Below are 16,812 nucleotides of genomic sequence, written 5' to 3'. Positions count from 1 at the left end.
GTGCACAAGACACCAGAAGCTGGGACCGCCGAACAGAAAGGGGGGAGGGAGGACCCCAGCTTCAACCAGGAGACTATCAACAGGGAAGGCACCGGTGGCCAAACGGATACCACGATGGTGGACTGGATCCAGCATGTGCAGTGTGGAAGAAGCAGCTGAACCATAAACTTGACAACCATAGTCCAAGCGAGACAGAACTAGAGCACGATAAAGACGGAGGAGGAGGGAACGGTCCGCACCCCAAGAGGAGTGGACAAGGAAGCGAAGGACATTGAGTTTACGGAAACATCCTACCTTCAGGAGTCTGATATGGGGCAGCCAAGTGAGCTTGTTGTCGAAAATAAGACCCAAGAAACAAAACTGTGGGACCACAGGCAATCTTTGTGCAGCAAGATAGAGCTCTGGATCAGGGTGGATCGTAGTACAGCGAAAGAAGTGGACCACTCGCAATTTTAAAGGAGAGAATTGAAACCCATGTGAGAGGGTCCATGCAGAGGCACCGCCGTATAGCTACCTGGAGCTGCCGTTCTGCAGATGCCATCGAGGAGGAACTAACCCAAATGCAGAAATCATCCACATACAGGGCAGGGGCGACCAAGGGACCGACAGAGGCCACAAGTCCATCGATAGCAATGAGGAAAAGAAGGACACTCTAGACAGAACCCTGTGGGATGCCCGTCTCCTGGGTCCGTGGAGAACTAAAAGCAGTACCAACTCTGACTCTGAATGACCGATGGATCAGGAACTGGCGGATAAAAATCGGGAGTGGGCCCCGAAGACCCCACTGATGAAGGGTAAGTAAGATGTGATGGCGCCAGGCCGTGTCACAGGTCTTGCGAAGGTCAAAAAACACTGCAACCAAATGGCGGCACTGGGAAAAAGCCTGCCGGACTGCGGATTCCAAGCGGAGTAAATGATCGATTGGAGACCGTCCCTCTCGAAAGCCACATTGGTAAGGGGACAATAGATCCCGAGATTCGAGGACCCAATTGAGCAGACAGGCTACCATCCGTTCAAGTAACTTACAAACAACATTGGTCAAACTAATTGGCCGATAGCTGTCAACAGATAGGGGGTTCTTACCAGGCTTAAGGACAGGAACCACAATGCTATCCCTCCACTGAGAAGGGAAGTCACCCTGGAGCCAGATACGGTTAAACACCCGAAGAAGATGTTGCCGTTGTGGAGCACTGAGATGTTGAAGCAGTTGGTTATGAATGGAATCTGGGCCAGGGGCCGTATCATGAGAAGAAGATAGAGCAGAAAGAAATTCCCATTCAGTAAAACGTTCGTTGTAAGATTCTGACTCACAAGGGGTGAAACATAAGGTGGAAGCTTCAGCCCGCTGTTTTTGATGAAGGAAAGCAGCTGGATAGGAGGCTGACACTGATGCCACTGCAAAATGGGTCACTAGATGTGCTGCAAGAACTAATGGGTCCGTACAAATGCCACCCGGGAGGTGAAGGCCTGCGAGGGTGGACTGCCGATGGCAACCTTGGAGAGAGCGAACACGCCCATACCCGTGACAGAGGGACAGTAGAACCAAGGGAAGAAACGAATCGTTCCCAACATATCCGCTTGCTCTGTTTGATTAAATAACGGGCTTTAGCGCGAAGGCGTTTAAAGGTAGTAAGGCTGGTTACGGATGGGTGCCTCTTAAAGTGTTGCAAAGCTCGACGGCGATCACGGATGGCAATGGCAATAGCCGTACTCCACCACGGGACTTGCCGGCAACGAAATAGTCCAGATGAGCGCGGGACAGCAAGGCTAGCAGCGCGAACAATCACGTCAGACACGTCACGTAGGACGTCATCAATAAAACCCGACAAAGAGGGAGAAAACGCGACCTGTGCAGTGTATAGAGGCCAATCGGCACGTTGGAAAGACCAACGAGGCAACCTGTCCATTGGGGAGTGGGAAGGGAGCGTGATAATCAATGGGAAATGGTCACTATCGCAAAGGTTGTCGTGTGGCGACCAGTGTAATGAAGGGAGGAGAGAGGGAGAAGAAAGAGAAAGATCAATGGCAGAAAAGGTACCATGACCGGCACTGAAATGAGTAGGGGAGCCATCATTAAGAAGGCACAGGTCGTGGTCTGCAATAAATTGGTCTATAAGAAGACCTCGTCTAGATGGAAAGGCATTGCCCCACAAAGGATGATGAGCATTAAAATCCCCGAGGAGGAGGAAGGGAGGAGGGAGTTGCTGAAGAAGGGCGGTTAAGGTAGCAGGTGTAAGAGTCCTGTCAAGAGGGAGATAAAGATTGCAAACTGTGATTGCAGAGCCAAAGTGGACCCTAACAGCAACCGCTTCCAATGTAGTTTGAAGAGGAATCCACGTGCTAGCAATGTCTGTACGGACCAATGTACAAACGCCACCAGAAGCCCGCAGGGGTCCGACCCGATTTCGACAGAAAACACGGAAACCACGGAGGGTCGGTGAGTGAGCATCAGTAAAATGAGATTCCCGGAGAACCACACAAGCTGCAGAGTAGGACGAAAGAAGGGATTTCAATTCGGGAAGGTGGCGATAGTATCCATTACAATTCCATTGGAGAACCACAGAACGATGGTTTAAATGGGGGCTGAACACTTTAAATCCAGTCATACCGCCGGGTCCCCACCCGTCACCAACAAGGAGGGGCGACATCCATGAACGACAGGTCAGAATCCGGTTGTGAAGTCGGGGAAGGGACCTCCGGTGACACCAGAGGCTCTTTGTCCCGGGACTTATGTTTCTTCTTCCGTTCAGGCTGCGATCGAGGGGGGCTGTGTGGCATGAAGGAGCCAGCTGCAGCAAGATCAGGAACAGAAAGAGACCGGGCGACCTGGGGGCCGACAGACAGCGGCTCTCGCGGTCGTCGCGCGGCAGCAGACCTTTGGCCTGGAAGGTGCATCCCAGGATAGGTGCCCTTGACCGGCAGACGTCGAAGGAGTGGGACACTTCTCCGGCTGGGGAGGGGGAGCAGCGCCCGTAGGAGAAGGTGTGGGAGCCGCAGGGGTGGGGGGGGGGGAGGAGAGGGGTCCGGGATGGGGGTAAGGAAGGGGGAGGAAGGGGTGAAGATGTAACCAAGGCGTAACTAGATGTCATGGACACAAGGTGGAGTCCTGCATATTTCTTACGGGCCTCTGTTTAGGTTAAACGATCGAGGGACTTATACTCCTGTATCTTTTTTTCCTTCTTATATACTGGGCAATCTGGTGAACGTTGAGAATGACTACCATGACAATTTACACAGACAGGAGGGGAAACACAGGGACTCCCCTCCTGGAGTGGACGTCCACAGTCACCACAGAGAGGGGCCTGTGAACAGCGGGAAGACTGTGTCCAAAATGCAAGCACTTAAAACACCTCATAGGAGGTGGGATGTACGGCTTCACATCACAACAATAGACCATAATCTTAACTTTCTCAGGGAGGGTATCCCCTTCAAAGGCCAGGATAAAGGCACCAGTATCAATACGATTGTCTTTAGGACCCTTCTGAACACGCCGAACAAAGTGAACACCCCGCCGTCCAAGATTGTCCCAAAGTTCCTCATCAGTTTGAAGGATGAGGTCCCTGTGAAAAATCACAACTTGTACCATATTTAGAGACTGGTGGGGGTAATGGACACAAGTATTGTGCCAAGATGGGTACAGGCACGAAGGGCCGCAGATTGGGCAGCTGAAGCAGTTTTTATCAGCAACGAACCCGACAGCATCTTGCTCAGGGAGTCCACTTCGCCAAACTTGTCTTCAATGTGTTCCACAAAGAATAAAGGTTTGGCATTGGTGAAAGTATCTCCATCAGTCCTGGTGCAAACTAGGTAACGAGGGAAAGGTTTTGCCCCTAGCCGACGGGCCTGACCCTCTTCCCAGGGGGTAGCCATGGAAGGGAAGGCCGAAGGGGCAAGAGAAGCAGCACTTGAGGAATCAGTTCCACGCAGAGAGGCGGCCGCAGAAGAACAGCCAGAGTTCTGGACCTGTATGCGTTTCATTTGCATAGCGTCCGCCCTGATACCACCCACTCCGATCAGGGGCTCTCCTCACGGGCGCCACCCAGCCACAGCAAGGGCCGTCTGGCACGGCGGCCATTGCCGGGAGTTCTGATGCTCCAGGAGGACGAGCAACCACTCCAAGGCATGCATGAGGAGGTCACAGCTCAGGTATCAGAAGTGTGATCCCTGTGTGTTCAGGGGGCTCAACCAAAAAGGTACATAGCGACCCCACCATACGGGCTGGCTACCGTGCTGGCTATGCACCCTAGCATCAGACAACGACGTGAAAGAAAAGATGGAATGTATGAGGAGGACGCACGTCGGAGGCACTAGGTAAGGTGCTCTTCCCCAAATGGCTCACACTACGGAGGAGAAATTTTGTAATGGAGGTCAAACCCCAGAGGGGGGACCAAGGAATGCCAAAAGGAGGAGATGATTATGCAACAAAGCCGAATTAGAAAACCAACAGAACCAGGAGGATAGCGGGGCCAACTTAAGCAAGGACACCAAGAGAGGGAGAGGAGAGGGCGAGGGGAAAGGAGCAAGGAGGGGAAGGGAAAGGAAATGCAGCCCTGGAGAGAAAGAAGGCTGCAATGGCTTGGGGCCCCGTGCTCGCCACACATGTATCCACAAAAGAGTTGTGGACCCCCTGGGGGGGAAAGGAAAGGGATAGCAGGGTACTTGACGGGAAAAAAGAGCATTGTCTGGTGGAACATGCAGGGACTAGGAGGCGGAATGACGGGACTGGCACTAGGCACAGCGCCAGGAGGCTATGGGGTAGGGAGATGGGGTGAAACAGGTTGTGCGAAAGGGGAGGAGCAGGGAAGGGGAAAGACGAGGTGAGTGCATTGGCAGATGGTGACGCATGAAGAGGGTAGGTGTCGAGAATAGGGAGCAGGTGATAGGACAGAGGGGGTGGAAAATATTGGTCAAAGGCAGGGGGAGGGGGGGGCGGGTGGCATTAGGTTACCTTAGGATAAGACTGGGTTAATTTCGGGAGTGGGTAACATGTTTTACAGATAACTCCCATATGCCCAGTCCAGAAAAGCTGGTTGTGGAGGGGAGGATAAATATGGCCCAGATTGTGAAGCAGCCAATGAAATCAAATATGTAATTTTCAGCTGCATGTTGTGTCACAGGGTGGTCTACTCTGCTCTTTGTCACAATTTGGAGGAGGCAGTTAATCCTGTTGGACAACTAGTTTGTAGTAGTACCAACATAAAAAGCTGTGCAATGATTCCAGCAGAGCTAATAAATGACATGGCTGTTGTCACAGGTGGCCTGGCCTCTGATGGGATAGGATAACTCTATGATAGGATTGGAATAGGAAGTGTTGGGGTGGATTGATCCTATCTACACTACAGCTTGACTGGTTGCATTGTAATTGATGCACACTTTCAGGGAGGAGGGGAGAGAAGAGTTGTGGGGAGGAGGGGTAAGAAGTGTTGGGAGGGGGGGGGGGGGTGGAGATAGAACAGAGGAAGAGAGAGACGATGGAGACGAGAGTATAACTGTAAAAAAGAGTGAAGTAGGGGAGTAGGGTAGAGGAGATTGGGACAACAGTGGATGCGGGATGGGGGTTAGCAGAGATTAAGATCAGGAGAGGAATGCTAGATCGAAGGATGTGTTGTAAAGACAGTTGCTGCACATGTAGCACAGAGGAACAGATTAGGGGAGGAGAAAGGTGGGGAAGGGAGGGAGGAGGTTGGGATCAAGAAGGCACAGGTTGTGGAGCAGCCACTGTAGTCAAGCAGGTTGTGTAAGGTTGAACTGGCCCACGATATGATTGTTTACATTTCATTAATAAATAGTAAAGCTAGAGAGAGAGAGAGAGAGAGAGAGAGAGAGAGAGAGAGAGAGAGAGAGAGATTAAGTTGAACACAGTGGCTCTATTATGGGAAAGTAATTCTCTCACCAGGAAGAAACAGTCTTACATTGCCAATTAGTGGGGTTATATTAGAAGAAACAATCAAAATTGTCATTGCCTGCTACATCTGCCACTTTCTAGTGGTTTTGATTAACTTTCTCTGCCTTTATGTAGCATGTATGTTACACTCAACTTTCATTTTTTTCCTAACTCAGAGAATAAACTAAGCTTGCTGTGCCTGATTGTGGCATATACTCTACATTACATTCTTTCTGTGCACTACATTTGTATCTGCATAGGCATGACAATGCTGTAAACTGGAAATTGTCATTGCCTGCTACATCTGCCACTTTCTAGTGGTTTTGATTAACTTTCTCTGCCTTTATGTAGCATGTATGTTACACTCAACTTTCATTTTTTTCCTAACTCAGAGAATAAACTAAGCTTGCTGTGCCTGATTGTGGCATATACTCTACATTACATTCTTTCTGTGCACTACATTTGTATCTGCATAGGCATGACAATGCTGTAAACTGTCACTATTAACACAAAATATTAAAATATTACTATACCAGCAGATGGTGGTTCGACTAAAAGCCCAGGGAGCTGAGCCCGGGAAGTGGGAACGAAATTCAATATGTGATTCAATCTATGAAGGAGCAGAGAGTCCAAACACAATGAATTGTGAACTGTATTTTATTCATCTCATGACGTACATTTGCAATCCATTTGGTTTGAATACAGCAGACATATCAATAATTTATAATACAGTTACAATTATTTTTACATTAATAAATAATAGCACTACAGTAAATAATAACACTATAAGGATATTTCTTGGAATATGTAACATATAGTATTCAGCTCAAATTTCCAGTTTGTCCTGTATGAATTCATCCACTGAGTAATAACACTTCAGTGTCAGTACCTCATATAACTTTCTTTTAAGTGAACCGCAATTCATCTGCATCAACTTGTTTTCTTTTAATTCATTACAAACTTCCATGCCCATGTATTGAGGTCCCTGGGCATACCGTCTGAGGCAGTTGATGGGGAGCATAAAATTTTCTTTGTTCCTAGTATCATGTGAATGGACAAAATGGTTTTTCTCAAATAATTCATGTCTGGTGTACAAAAATATAATAATCTCTTACATGTATAAAGATGGAAGAGTTAATATTTTAAGTTTTCTAAATAATGGCCGACATGGTTCTTCGAGCAACAGAATAAACTACACATATGGAGAACAGCTGCAAAATACTAACGCGAATTCTTTACAGACTGATGGAAAAACTGGTAGAAGCCAACCTTGGGGAAGATCAGTTTGGATTCCATAGAAATATTGGAACACGTGAGGAAATACTGACCTTAAGACTTATCTTAGAAGGAAGATTAAGGAAGGCAAACCTACATTTATAGTATTTGTAGACTTAGAGAAAGCTTTTGACAATGTTGACTGGAATACTCTCTTTCAAATTCTAAAGGTGGCAGGGGTAAAATACAGGGAGTGAAAGGCTACTTACAATTTGTACAGAAACCAGATGGCAGTTGTAAGAGTCGAGGGGCATGAAAGGGAAGCAGTGGTTGGGAAAGGAGTGAGACTGGGTTGTAGCCTCTCCCCGATGTTATTCAATCTGTATATTGAGCAAGCAGTAAAGGAAACAAAAGAAAAATTCGGAGTAGGTATTAAAATCCACAGAGAAGAAATAAAAACCTTGAGATTCGGCAATGACATTGTAATTCTGTCAGAGACAGCAAAGGACTTGGAAGAGCAGTTGAACTGAATGGACAATGTCTTGAAAGGAGGATATCAGATGAACATCAACAAAAGCAAAATGAGGATAATGGAATGTAGTCGAATTAAATTAGGTGATGCTGAGGGAATTAGATTAGGAAATGAGACACTTAAAGTAGTAAAGGAGTTTTGCTATTTGGGGAGCAAAATAACTGATGATGGTCAAAGTAGAAAGGATATAAAATGCACACTGGCAATGGCAAGGAAAGCCTTTCTGAATAAGAGAAATTTGTTAACTTCGGGTATAGATTTAAGGGTCAGGAAGTAGTTTCTGAAAGTATTTGTATGTAGTGTAGCCATGTATGGAAGTGAAACATGGACGATAAATAGTTTGGACAAGAAGAGAATAGAAGCTTTCGAAATGCGGTGATACAGAAGAATGCTGAAGACTAGATGGGTAGATCACATAACTAATGATGAAGTATTGAATAGAATTGGGGAGAAGAGGAGTATGTGGCACAACTTGACAAAAAGAAGGGACCGGTTAGCAGGACATGTTCTGAGGCATCAAGGGATCACAAATTTAGCATTGGAGGGCAGCGTGGAGGGTAAAAATCGTAGAGGGAGACCAAGAGATGAATACACTAAGCAGATTCAGAAGGATGTGGGTTGCAGTAAGTACTGGGAGATGAAGAAGCTTGCACAGGATAGGGCAGCATGGAGAGCTGCATCAAACCAGTCTCAGGACTGAAGACAACAACAACAACAACAACAACAACAACAACATCATCATGGAAAACAGAGCATGCTGGGGAGTGAAGACCAGGTCCAAGGTAGTCGGCATCCACGTGACAACTGCCGGTCCAGGCCTACTGCCATCAGCCGGCAAACATCCTAGTCAGTGGCTCTGCCTGTGCACCCACGACAGCATTCTGCACTATTCCTGTGCAATAACAGTGCCACCTCATCTGCATCCATCTCAATATCTCCTTGCAGTGATCCCACCCTCTTGTAAAGGCCACATGGGGCAGAAAATGGCCAGGTTTGTGCCACAACCTCCAGCACATAAATGAAGAGGGCACATGATTTTCCTACAGCGCACTGACCCCCGAAGGAGACAATGCTGATGCAGCTGGTTCTGCTGTAGGGACAGAAGATTGCCAAGGTCAGGGTAACGCTGCATCTGCTGGGATAGGCCACTGCAAGCCCTTATCCAATAGCAAGTGGGGGAAGAAGGGCGCTGGTTCAAATTCTGTGCACCCAGTTTCAGTAATCATAAGAGCTGAGTACCCTATTCCACAGTTGAAGATAGGACAGCAGAAGCTGCACTGAGAATGGTAGCGTGACAGCACACTATTGCAATTGAAAGCCTCCCACCTGAAAGACTAATCCCGTCACCCATTCGGCTCAGAAATGGCAGCATTGATGGTCTGACAGGTCTTGGGCGTAACTGATTGAAATTATGGGTCAGCTCCTGACCAACATCCACTACAAACAAAAGCTGGCCTTTATGGCCAACTATGGCACCTGGCAGCCATCTCTGCTGCCGGATGAAGGACTGGGACCAAATTGCAGTCCTGCAAGAAAAACATCGGGGGCTGCGATGGTCCAGAGCATGTGAGTTGGGTGCAATGGACCCAGAGACACCACACCTGGTGTCCATGCCAATGTTCTGCTGGACAGCACACATTATTAATCAGCAATGCATGTATATGGAGAGAGAAAAAAAAAAGACAGCACATTGTCATGGGATGAGAGAGACGGATTTCTTCATTTGGGTTTTGAACATTCACATGAATTGCTCTACCTTTGAGTTAGGAGTTGTGTGAAACAGGGAGAGAGTCAGATGCCAGATACCACCACAAATGCAAAAATCTTCAAATGCTCATGAGACCAATCGCCAATTGTTACCAGAGACGAGGCTCTGAGAAGAGCCCTTTGTATAAAAATGACTGACAATGTGCAAATAATTGCAGTTGACTTCATGGAGGATGACGCATAGACCGCCAACAACCAGTTGCTTCGCAAAAAAGGGCCCACAAAGGTGATGTGCACCCTGTCGCAAGGGTGCTTGGTTACTGGTCAAGGAGAAAACTGATGCGGTGGCACAGACAGGTTCTGTGCAAAGGCCATGCAAGACCCACACAAGATGTTCGATATCTCAACTGATCGCCAACCGGTAGACGTGATGCCACATCAAAACCTCCAAATGGGGCATATTCCATTGTGCCGCATGCAGCTTTTCCCCACCATGGCCAGCATGAGGATCCCTAAACAAAGCTGAGCAGATTCCGCAGCAGCAAAACCATATGCTACACTGAATATGCTCCCAAAGGAGCACACTCTGCCCCTCCCGTCTGGAATACTAGAACATTTTCAGGAAAAAGCAGGTTGGCAGCCATCGTGGCCCCAACATTTTGCACTGTCAAAGGAAAACCCAGTGCTGTCTATGGCAAGGTACCACACAACGTGAAAACTAGTGCCTCCTCTCATGCAAACTCCAGATTGGATCCTGCCGGCAACCACGATTGCATGTCTGCATTAGAGAATGCTGGGCAGTGAACCAACAACAAATTTCATTGCAATAATTAGTGAGGAAGAGGGCCCACTTCTGCAACTGGTGGGCACGTGGATGCAGTATCTTAGAGCAATGGACCATACCAGGAAACCAGAGGCTTGTGTTTGGTAATGAGCAGAAACTTTGCACCATACAAAATAACACAATTTTTAATGTTGCACCTCCATTTCTATCCGCAAGCAGTTATTTTGTGCTGCAGAAAGTGTCTTTAAAGTGTAAGTGATGGGCTGCTCGGTGTCAGCTGAGTTCCAATGCAACAGAACCTCATCAATGCCAACCTGGGATGCATTGGCAGGCAGGATTAACACTAGCTGGCATCTGGGAATCCAAACTGGGAATGGAGAACAAACACTACTTGAGAGACTGAAAAGACCATTGACCATCCACAGCTTACATGAATTTCACATCCTCTTGGTCTTTTGGTGTAGCCGGAAGATGGCAGACGTGCGTGGGTTGAGGAATGACATTTGCATAATAAGAAATCTTGCCCAAAATAGACTGGAGCTCCTTTAGGTTCCTGGATACTGGCAGGTTGGCAATGGCTTTGATGTGTTTGTCCAGAGTTTTAATCTCACAAAGACTCATATTTCAAACAAGCAAAAATGACCTGGTAGGAGTAGGCACCAGATGCTAATATTAATGGTCACACATTGACTGAAACATTGAGTCTGAAGTACATTGGTGTGTGACTGGACAAGAAATGAAAATGGAGTTAACACATAGTAAACTAGTCAAGAAGCTCAGTTGGGATCAACTGAAGCCTTTGATACTGTTCTGCCAACCCACAATCAAACTGTCATCTATGACCCTAACCTGGGCCTAAGCTACACTACAGATCAGTATGCCACAGCAACTAAGATTAACATTCACATTCACTGGCTAAAAAGAAAGATGCAAAAGTAGCATTGTCAGTGTTCTGTTCTCTTCCTGTTGACATATATGTGATGGCATATGCCACATCATCATTACGGTACAGGGATGAAGTCAACATCTGTTATCAGTAGATTTGGATGATTTCACAATTCAGCATGTTTTGCCTGTAGGGGCATCTCACTGTGTTGACCTATCATTTAATCTCCTGTTGTCTTATGGGATTTTCTCCTGGAGCAATGCTCCTAAAGTAAATAAAGTACTTATTCAGCGAAAGCAAGCAGTATTGATAGTACTCTAGTGCAGCAAAGGTATTCAACAAGCATTCATCTAACATAAGTAAGAAATTGAGAATCACAATCAGCTCACAAAAAAACTATAAAACACACCTTCAGCCATACTTTATACAAATTAACAAAATATTTAGATTACAGGATTAATAAACTCTATACACTACATTGCAAGTAATAGCAATAGTTGTAAAGCTGTAGTAAAGTATTAAGAAGTGTAAGAGCATCTATTAAATCAAAGGAAATTAGGCTTAAAAAGTCTGCTGTATTGAAAAAGATTTCGAATATTGTTTATGTGAACTAACAGATAGTAAAATTATAATTTCATGTTTACATAGATCCCCTTCTGTCAATTATGAATTATTCTCTGAAAATTTGGAAAATCTTCTGAACTATGTAATCTGTCAGTCAAATTACATTAATTGTGCTTAGCAATTTCAATATTAATTTCAAGGACAATTGTAAAAAAAGGGAAAAAACTTGTTAATCTACTAAAACCATACAATATGGACATGTGTGTAGAAGACACCACCAGATACAGCAGCAAAAGTGCAAGTGTTATAGACCAAATATTCATTGACAAATCAAACTGTGGCTTTAAATCTGAGGTATTGGATACAGGTTTCTCTGATCATCAAGCAGTTAAATTGATTTTAGATAAATCTCATGAGAAAAGTGAAAACAGGACATATATTGAGAGAAGATTAATTAATGATGACAGCATTAGAGTCTTTAATGTTAAAAAATGTAAACTGGGACATGAAAAGCAATAGTTGCGTAGATATAAAATTCAACAAGTTCTTGTCAAATTATAAATACTGCTATGATATTTCATACCCTCTGAAGAGAATTAAAATAAACAAAAAAATCAAATTCATGGAAATCAAAGAGTCATCAGAAAGCCTTAGAATGCTATATAAGTGTGCAAAGCAAAATACTATCTTGAAACCATATGCTAAGTGTTATAGGAAAAAGCACAGGGAAGCTATAATTGCTGCAAAAAGGAAGCACAATGATTCATATATCAGAAAGGGTAACAACAAAATGAAATCTGTGTGGAAAGTTTATTAATAATCACACAGGCAAACACGAAAGTGCAAGTAATAAAATCACTATAAAACACAAACATGGAACTGTTGATGATCCACTTCTAATAGCTAATACATTTAATGGTCATTATATTAATGTAGCCCAAAACCTGATCACCAATAAATATAACCCAAAGACAAAGGTAACAACTCCAATAAATGCAAGGACAATGTATCTACAACCTGTAAGACCCAAAGAAGTACAATTGGCTGTCAGCAAACTAAAGAGTAAAATGACCTGTGGATTTGATGGTATCCCTGACAAAATTATTAAATATAGTACCAATAATGTCATCTCTCAACTTGTGGACATAATCAATGACTCCTTTGAAACTGGTGTGTTTCCAAGTAAACTTAAGCAGTCAACAGTAATACCAGTTTACAAAAGTGGTGGCTGACACTAAAAATTTCGGACCTCTATCATTATTATCTGTATTTTCGAAAATAATTGAAAGAATAATGTATGATAGATTGCTAGACTTTCTAAACAAAAATAAAATTCTTGTAAATGCACAGAATGGTTTCGGAAAAGCAAATCCACACAAACAGCTCTCTTCAGTTTCCTAAAACTTGTTTACAAAGGTATTGAGGACAAGGAACTGACTTGTGGGTTGTTTTTGGACCTTCCCAAAGCATTCGATCTTATAATCTACTGCTCTTAAAACTGTATAATTATGATGTCCGTGGTGTTTCCTATGAGTAGTTCAAGTCATATTTAACTGAAAGGAAACAAAGGGTACAAATTACTCAGGATGGAAATGTGTACCATTCTGAATATAAAAAAAGTTAATTATGGGGTGCTCCAGGGCTCGGTATTGGGAGAATTGTTATTCTTGATTTTTATTAATGACCTACCTCAACAGTTTTCAACAGCTGAAACCATATTATTTGCTGATGATACCAGCTTCGTTATAAAACGGAAGAATGATGAGATGCAGCAAGAAATTGACAAAACTGCAGAAAAATTGTTTAAAGATAACTGTCTACTTGCCAATGACAAGAAAACTGTACAGATGAACTTCAACCATATAAGGAACAAAAATAGGACCAACGTAAAATTCACATTATCGAACAGCCAAATTCAGCAAAAGAATCACACAAAATTTTTACGATTATGGGTGGATGAGCATCTAAGATGAGAAAAACAAGTAGAACTGCTTAACAAAAAGTTAAGCAAGTACTGTTACATATTAAGAGTGCATTAAGATTGCTGCATAGTTTACTGAAGTATGGAATAGTGATCTGGGGAAATACCTCTTTTGCAAAGCAGTCTTTTAAGCTCCAAAAGAAAGCTTTAAGATTAATAAGTGATGTTGGTTACAGAGCTCCATGTAGAGGTATCTTTAAGGAATTAAAAATCGTGACTTTACCATCTACATTTATATTTGAAAGCATATGCTTCATTAAAAACCATCAAGTTTCACTTCTGAATAGTGAGATCCACCATTATCAAACAAGGAAGAGGGATGACTATCACAGGGATGTGCACAGAAAATATATCAGGACAGTGCTGTTTACAAACCAAAAATTCTGTGCAGTGCATTGTCATATAGCACAGAAAAATATCAAACAGTAATACATTTTAAAAAAAAGAACTAAAAGAAATCTACTACTAAACAACAGCTTCTACAGCATTAAATACCTGGAATTTTGCTCAACTCTGTAGATCTACTTCATAACTCTCCAAACAAAAATTCATAATTATCAACCATACCTAGATAAAACCAAACTTCTTTCATCAATATATGTATGTAATTACACACCTAGCTTATGTGCTGTATGTTACTATGCTTAGTTAACTGAAGTACTAGTATTTTATAGTTTTAGTAAAATCAAACAACGGGTTTCACAAGCTTTTCTTCTATCTGTATGTACACAAGCAAAATAATGTTTTTGTTATAAAGATGTGTTGGTACCAATGATAAGATTTTGTACATGATGTAATATGTAATATTTTATACCGTTCTGTACGTTGACAAGTGCAATATCATGAATGTGATAATATGGGCACTAAATAAATAAATAAAAAGCTAGTCATGTATTGGATACAGTGCTCTGTATTTATAGAGATAGGTACTGATTTTTTTTTTAAATGTACCAATGCACTCATGTAAGTACTAAGAAACAAACAGGAGCTAAACAGCATCTATCTACTAGAAGTGAGGAGACAGCAGCTACTTCTTCGGCATTTAAATTTAGCTAGCATAAATGTGGACAGCACAAAGCAGTACAGTGATAATTTATTTTTACTTCAGAGAAAGATTAAATTTCTGTAATATACTTGCCTTTTTCCATGTGTACCTTGATTTATTTCACATCCGTGAGTGGTTCACTACTTGTTGCTGTCTACAGAATGTGATGAATGCATGAATAAATGGTTGTATCCAACTGGCCTCTTAAGTTTCTATTACACTATCAAATATCTTTTGCCAATCTTTTGTTAAAAGTTAGGAGGACACTCCAGCTTTTACAATATATGATAAAAATACACCACAAAACCTTTTATAATAGGTCTTTTACACAATATATCTCACAAAGTGATTTTACAGTGTAATAATAACATTAAGGCAATCACTTTGCCTTTGTTTCGGCCAGTGTACACTGCTTGTAACATATTCACAGGTGTGTTTTATTTTCAATGTTTTCTGTTTAGTTTGAAATTGCCTAGAAATACCATAAATACTTGCAACAATAGACATGTGACATTATGTAAATCAGTATTGTTCCATATAGAAACAGTTGGATAATGAAATAGAATGAAAGAATAATCAATGCCACACTCAAAGTTTAAGTAAAACGCAGTTTTGGAGACACCGTCTAAACATTTTTCCAACACTGAAAATTCATTCAGTTACAGCATGTGAATGTATAGGACTTCACTGTTCGCTTTATATAGTCCACCCCCATTGGTAGTTACCAAAGCAGCATTTTCAGATATATCGTTTAATTTGTGTACAAAATTTAGAAAATAGTTTCTCATCTTATTACAAGACAATCTATTATGAAGCAGCGTGCACAAAATTTACGCTACATTCATGAAGCTTGATTAACCATCACAAAATTCATCAGACAAAATAACGTAGAAACGTGGTGAACCTACAACTCTGATGGATGCATATTGCGGTAAACATTTTTAAATGGTTTGTCAACAAAACAAAAATAAAGTTAAAGGTATTTAACAGCTAATACTTAACGTTGTTATACTTCCTCAATGAAAGTAGACGATATATATTATTCGCAACAGATACTGTATTTAACAGATTAACAAATTGCATCTATACATTCAAATATACAGAAAATATAGCAATGACGATGATCTATCATAAAGTGACATGTGATAAATTGGATGTTCGCAAGGTACCGAATCTCGCAGACCGTTGTAAAACCTTTAAATTTATAGAACAAAAATGTGTGTGTGTTGTAACGGGCATAACTAAATGAATAAAAAAAAAAGTATGGTCTGCCGCGACTACCAGATACAAAATTCTAATTGCTACAAAGACTTAATTTTGCGTGGTTTCTAGCCAATCTCGCAAAAATAACAAAAATAACAGCGCCCAGCAAAACATGTAAACAAATCTATTAAAGAGACTTACTACTGGAAAAACAGTGCTAACGCTACAGCATCTGGGTCTCTCAATATCGATTTAACTTTCTCGTAATGACGGAATTTCTCTTGAATATTTTTAAAATTATGGTAATATCTATGTTCTTCACTAAACTGTTTGATGATTTTGCTCCACCACTCATCCACAACAGATTTTGGCATGGAAGACGTCACGCATTTCCAAATTAATTCAATTTCTGATGACATCTGTAACAGCTACCACCGGCGATCGATTAGCCTGAACATTTAAAGAAAGCGCATGTATGCCACATTTTGACACGCAGGTTAGCCAACATAGAACTATTGTACAGCTCTAATATCCTTCTACAATTTTTCCCTTCCGTTTCTGAGTAGCTAAGTAATCGGTCAAGACGCACGTGACGAATTTAAAAGCATGAAATGACTAACATGCAAATCCACGCTTTAAACAGGAAGCTATGTGTAATAAACAAAATATAAGTTCTCGTTTTTACTTAATCAATTTTCCTGTTAAGTTATTCTATAGTCATCGTAGTTGTATTCATTTTTGACATCTCTTAGAGGGATATTGTCGGGTAAGATAAGGTAATTTGGCAGTATTTCCAATAACATGTAATTTTTTATTAGTGCAAAATAACTTTTTTATAATTAATTTTATGAAGAAAGTTTTTCTTATTGGCACTGTTCATAATTGTAAATAAAATTGAAGCATACAAGGGAAGTTAATTTTACGGTAGATAAGGCATGAGGTTCTGTTGTAGTGCCAAGGTAACTACCCAACACAAAGTTTCAATCTCTCAGTCTAATAATGTGTTCAACA

General features: G+C 42.3%; 1 protein-coding gene across 2 annotated transcripts in view; it reads right to left on the bottom strand.

Annotated features, from left to right (window-relative positions):
• The window catches only part of LOC126191398 (uncharacterized), a 52,876-nt gene extending 36,587 nt beyond the window's left edge, over positions 1–16,289 (bottom strand). Inside the window, exon 1 of one of the 2 annotated variants that reach the window (XM_049932262.1) lies at positions 16,003–16,289. In XM_049932262.1, coding sequence (XP_049788219.1) covers positions 16,003–16,220 — 218 coding nt within the window. In that variant the 5' untranslated portion in view covers positions 16,221–16,289. The remainder of the gene's footprint in view (positions 1–16,002) is intronic. The other variant, XM_049932263.1, reaches the window with a different exon arrangement.
• Between the last annotated feature and the right edge of the window lie 523 nt (positions 16,290–16,812).

This window comes from Schistocerca cancellata, chromosome 6, assembly GCF_023864275.1.
Source record: "Schistocerca cancellata isolate TAMUIC-IGC-003103 chromosome 6, iqSchCanc2.1, whole genome shotgun sequence".
Lineage (NCBI taxonomy): Eukaryota > Metazoa > Arthropoda > Insecta > Orthoptera > Acrididae > Schistocerca > Schistocerca cancellata.
This window is presented reverse-complemented; position numbering and strand designations above follow the sequence as displayed.